General features: G+C 36.0%; 1 protein-coding gene across 1 annotated transcript in view; it reads left to right on the forward strand.

Annotated features, from left to right (window-relative positions):
- Positions 1-663: 663 nt before the first annotated feature.
- MPHOSPH10 (M-phase phosphoprotein 10 (U3 small nucleolar ribonucleoprotein)) overlaps positions 664-5,704 on the forward strand; it is a gene marked incomplete at its 5' end in the record, with an annotated part of 7,008 nt that continues 1,967 nt past the window's right edge. The window contains 8 exons of the mRNA XM_010152053.1: positions 664-1,306; positions 2,327-2,475; positions 2,884-3,058; positions 3,335-3,476; positions 3,892-3,959; positions 4,676-4,813; positions 5,037-5,147; positions 5,385-5,492. Coding sequence (XP_010150355.1) covers positions 664-1,306; positions 2,327-2,475; positions 2,884-3,058; positions 3,335-3,476; positions 3,892-3,959; positions 4,676-4,813; positions 5,037-5,147; positions 5,385-5,492 — 1,534 coding nt within the window. The remainder of the gene's footprint in view (positions 1,307-2,326; positions 2,476-2,883; positions 3,059-3,334; positions 3,477-3,891; positions 3,960-4,675; positions 4,814-5,036; positions 5,148-5,384; positions 5,493-5,704) is intronic.

Below are 5,704 nucleotides of genomic sequence, written 5' to 3' on the forward strand. Positions count from 1 at the left end.
GGCTACCCCCGGTGACACGCGCTGCTCGTGGCGTGGAGACTTGGCTGAGGCTGCTCCCACGGCTCCTGCGCTACCCAGTTCCTTTCGTCAGCCTTCGGGGGTTAGGAGTTGGAGGCGGCTGTTTGATCCAGTTGTGTTGAGGCATTGGTAGCTCTAAAGAAAAACACGCAAGAAACTACCCAAATATCAAAGCTGAGGAGGAATTTACCTTTATAAAACCAAGGGTCTGTATCTTGGAAGTTTGGGGTGTTTAGTGCTATTCTGTTCACTTCCCCCAAATGTCTGGAGTGCTTAAATATGATCAAGCTATAATAAGATGCAACTCTAGTAGGGTGGAATATTCTGTCCAGCTGCTACTTCATACACAAAGCTGTAATGAAGGTGAAAGGCTTCATAATTATAGTGTCGTTATGTCCAGGCGTGTGTAGGAGCATTACTCCAAGAGATGCGTTAGAAAGTTAAGCAACAGCAGTAATTGTTGAAAGGTGCTGTTCTGTAGCACCAAAATACCTAAGCAGGTATAAAAGAGCTGCAGTGATTAACTTAATGGAAGGTGTAAAATGAATGATAGCTAGTAAATTCTATAAAATACAGAATAAAAAATATTAACTGTTGTGCTTTTTAAAATTCTTGAACTTTTTTTTTTTTTTAATGTATTTCTAGCGTGCAAGATGGACTGGCTGCTGACTTCACAGCATTAACAAAGACCCTCTATGATTTAAATAAAACTCTGGGAAGTAATGCAGTTCGTGGGGGTCCTCTAAAAGAGCTAATGATAGAAAATTTTGATGAAGAACAGATTTGGCAACAACTAGAGCTCCAGAACAATGCAGTTCTCGATTTCTTTAAGAAATCCATTGCAAGGGATGCCAAGGATGAAGATCTTTGCCTTCTTTCAGACCGGGAAGAGGATGGCTCTGATGCAGAGCCCAGCAGCGACACGGAATTGGAAGACAATGTAATGGAAGCAGAAACTGAGCAGAAGAATGCTCACACAAAAGAGATAACTAAAGCTAAAAAAACCCAAAATAAACTCAGAGAAACCGTAATGCAGAAATACAGTGATGAGGATTCTGATATTGACTTTGATATTGAAGCACTGGAGCAACAAACTAAAACAGCCAAGGAAACCACACTGAAAAAAATGGGAAGAAAATCTATAGTGGATGACAAGTTTTTCAAGCTGGCTGAGATGGAAGCTTTTTTAGAACATGCAGAGAAGGAAAACAGGGAGGAGGAAGAAGATATTAATTATTTTGAAGACATCATCTCGGATGATGAGGAAGAAGAGTCTGAAGAAGCTAAAGTCAAAGAAAGGGTATCAGTAAATTAATTTTCTGATCTCTCTTTTCCTTTAAATCAAGAACTGATATCCATTAGGGTGACTATTAATTGTTGAAGCCTGTGTAGATGCTACCAAGTTAAATCTGGTTAGATGACTAATGATTACTTCTGAAGCTTTAATTTAGTAATATGTTTGATTTAGTAATATGATTTATAATTTAGTGAATATAAAGTATTCACTTTATAAATATAAAGTATGAGTATAAATATGATTTATAATTTATAATTTATGATTTAGTAATATGACATGAATATCTGGTTACAAAGCATCTAGAGTAGAAGAACATACTGTCCTGCTATTCCAGTCTCTCTCTCGATGGGTCTTGGTTTTTTGCATGAATAAAGGAAGAGATAGTATGTCATTAGTGATAAGTGACCTTGCAGAATATTTAATATTGCCAGAGGTTGTCACTAGCAAGCAAGAACTATACGCAGGGTATAAGAGAATGTGTGTGCATTCCATTGAATAATCAGCAAGGTCTACTGCTTTTTGGCTGGTGTGTATGTTGAAATTGGAAATGAATTTAAGTGGTAGAATATTTTAATATTTAAATATTAAATAAGTTGTATTAATTTATTAATATTAAATATAAAATTAGTTTTACTAAGATGCTCTACCACAGGTTAATGGTACAGTTAAATGAATTACTGTTAGACAAGTAGTGCTATTCCCCAGATGCTAAAGACTTTAAAAGACAGGATACCCTTAGACTTTTGTCAGTCTAACAGGTTTTTATGTATGGTTGGGGTTTTTTGTGGGTGTTTTTTTTTTTTCCTCTCATATTAAATATAAAATTAGTTTTACTAAGATGCTCTACCACAGGTTAATGGTACAGTTAAATGAATTACTGTTAGACAAGTAGTGCTATTCCCCAGATGCTAAAGACTTTAAAAGACAGGATACCCTTAGACTTTTGTCAGTCTAACAGGTTTTTATGTATGGTTGGGGTTTTTTGTGGGTGTTTTTTTTTTTTCCTCTCAGCCAATTAGAAGTTCTAGAGACTTGACATACAAAGATTTTTTTGATCCAGTCGATGATCATGATGATTTAGTAGCTGATGATGTTGAAGATGATCAGGAAGAGGAAGCAGACAGTGCTGTTGAAGAGGAGAATGATGAATTCATGTCTGAGTAAGTATATGTGTTATTTGCAGTTAAAATGTCCTTGTAATTTTACACTGCAGTGAAGTAGAAATAAAGTGTGAATTCCAGGCTTATTTTGGTCATGGTTTGTCATTGTCTGTTACCTGTTGTATGTTCATGGTTTGCATTGTCACCTTTTTAAAAAAGTAGTTTATTTACTTGTCTTTTGAGTTGTCTTTTGATATGGGAATAAATCATTTAATAGCTCTTTGGAAGTTGTTTTTAATATGTGGAGTCCTTTGGTGTCCCCTGCCTTTAGGTTTCAGTGAAAGCCTATTGTATTTCTTAACTGTGGGTTACTTTTAACAAATAAACATCTAATAGCTGAAATATCTTCATGTAAACTATTACCGAGGCTTTTCAACCCTTATTTCTTACTATGTTTTAATGTTACAGGGTCGAGGATATGAGTGAAATGATGATGGAGAATATGAGAAGTAAAGAAGCCTCTAAAAAAGTTACTTTTAGTCTGCCAGAGGACAGTGAAACAGAAGAGGTTACTGATATGCAATTAGAGAAGGACATCAATTCCAGTGAAATAAAGTCCTCTTTTGAGAAGAGACAAGAAAAGGTAATTTTTTAAAATTTATTTTGCTAATACTTTGAAATAGTGGCTTTTTTATTTTTTTTTAATAGTCAGGTAATCTGTTTAGAGTCTGGCAAATAAGAAGAGGCTATTTACAAATTAAGAAAAAAAAAAAGTGGCTTATCTACATGAGATATATGCAGTCATATATTCCCTCATCTTTATGTGAGGAGCAGTTAGAAGTACCTGAAATAACTATTAATTTCTTGAGTTTACTTGTGAGCTCTGTTTTGAACTTCTTACGAAATTGTGTTTTTGCAGATGAGCAAAAAAATAAAAAGTTTAGAAGAAGAATTGTTAGAGGAGAAACCTTGGCAGCTTAAAGGGGAAGTGACTGGACAAAAACGACCTGAGAACAGCCTGTTGGAGGAAACAGTACTTTTTGACCATGCTGTCCGAATGGGTGAGAGAGGGCTTTCCTGAAAGTGTTGCGTGCCGTGTTGGGTTTTCTTCTTTTGATCTTGTTCTTGAGTCACGTGTGTTTCCAGCAAGTAACAAAGCACTAGGTTAAAATTTCCCTCCGTGTTTTTGAGGTTGTGCATTTTCATGGTGAAAACTACAGGAAGCTATTACCTGCTTTTGTTCATTTTTAACTTAAACGAAAGTTTATTCATTTGGTGGCAGATTAGTCATTTACAAGCCTTACATAATATGATACTCTCTTCAAGACAGAAGAAAACATTATTTACTTACCCTCACTTTCAATTACTACATTTTAGATACGGCTTTATTTTCTTTTTTTCTGTTGTTTATTCTGCATAGGACCAAAAGTATTTCCTCCTGGGGAAACATTAAAACTTTACTCTTTCTCCTTATAGCACCTGTGATCACAGAAGAAACGACTTTTCAGCTTGAAGATATCATTAAACAGAGAATATTGGATGAGGTTAACATCTTACTTGTTTTTCCCTGTCTTATTCATGGAATGTTTCCTGTGCATCAAGTCTAAACATGTTTGAAGCTCTTAAAATGTTAGGTGTAGAGTTATCTTAATTTCTGCAACTGGCTCTTTTATTCTTTTGCCTTGATGAATGTGTCCTTAGGTTTCTAAGGAGCTCTATTTTACATGCCTGTACATGCTAGGTTTTGGTGCACCTTTAAAAAAAAAAAAAAAAGGTGTTTGCACTTGAACTATAAGGAGTTTCATTGGAATATAATGCCAATGTGTAAATTTGTCTGTGACCTGAACTGTAGCACTCTGTGCATGTTGAATACTAACCAAAACTCAGTTATTTACTTCATTTTTCTTAAATGCCACTGATAGAAGATTTGTATCCCACAGCTTGCTGAGACTTATTGTTAATTGAATTTTTAAAAATGGTACATATGGGTGAAGAATATTTAAGTGCTTAAGAAAATTACACATTTGTTACACAATTTTTACCCTGATCCACTAAAAATAAGCACACAAGCTAGCAGTATAAGCCTTTTGTTATGTTTTTTATTCGAATGAAATTGTGAACCTTAATGAGTTCCTGGGAAGCCGTGTGCCTGAACTAGTTAATGTGTCAGATAAGTAATATGGAGAATGTTCTAAATAAGCTGTAGCACCTGAAATTTGACTGTAGTTGCATTATGTCATTAATTTATGACTCTTCTCAGGCATGGGATGATGTAGTACCAAAAGAAAAACCAAAAGAGGAGGCTTTTGAATACAAGAAACGTATCACTTTGGATCATGAAAAGAGTAAACTGAGTCTCGCTGAGATCTATGAGCAAGAGTACATGAAACTTCACCAGGTAACGTAAGCAGTGCCTTTCGGTTTGAAGTTCAGGTCACGTAATCTGACATCTTCAGTTGTGCACTGCTAACTCTGCTTTCAGCTTTTTGGAAGTACTTCAGTCTTTCTCTGAGTGTTCATCAGTGATATGTCTCTGAATTATACATTGTATGATTACCAGTCTTGCTAAAGTAAAATAGCTTTATGAATGGTGTTGCAGTAACGTTGCATTATTATTGCAGCAAAAGACTGAAGAGGAGGAAAATCCTGAGCATAAAGAAATTCAGGAAATGATGGATTCACTCTTCCTGAAGCTGGATGCGCTTTGTAACTTCCACTTCACACCTAAACCAGTAAGTACATTAAGTTTCAGAAAGTTGGAGTTTTCCCCACCCACTTTGAAACTGGGTACTTTAAAATATATCTGGGAAATGGAAAGTAAAGTAAACGCTGTTACTGAGCTTATTCTTATTTCATATTAAATGCACTATAATTGCCTCTAAATAAAACCATGTATTTCCTATCTTCAGTTAGCTGTGAGCTGCTGTGAGATGGTGTGCTCAATCCTGAATTTGTTTCCTTATTTCTAGCCTGTACCAGAAGTTAAAATAGTTTCGAACCTTCCAGCTATAAGTATGGAAGAAGTAGCACCTGTTGCTGTTAGTGATGCTGCTCTCTTAGCACCAGAGGAGATCAAGGTAAATACAAATAGAAATCATGGAATGATCCGGAGAGGAGCTCTCGTGTTGATAAAAGGGTATACTGCCTGCCAGTGGGAAAACTCTGCCTCCTCCCACCTTGGGTCCCTCACTTTGTGGACCTTCTTGCCTGGCATTTTAGTGTTGGCTGCTGGGGTTTAGGGGGGAGGCAGGTGTTGTGGATTTTTCTTGGTTTGGTTTGGGTTTTTTTG

Source organism: Eurypyga helias, unplaced genomic scaffold (genome assembly GCF_000690775.1).
Source record: "Eurypyga helias isolate BGI_N326 unplaced genomic scaffold, ASM69077v1 scaffold42005, whole genome shotgun sequence".
Lineage (NCBI taxonomy): Eukaryota > Metazoa > Chordata > Aves > Eurypygiformes > Eurypygidae > Eurypyga > Eurypyga helias.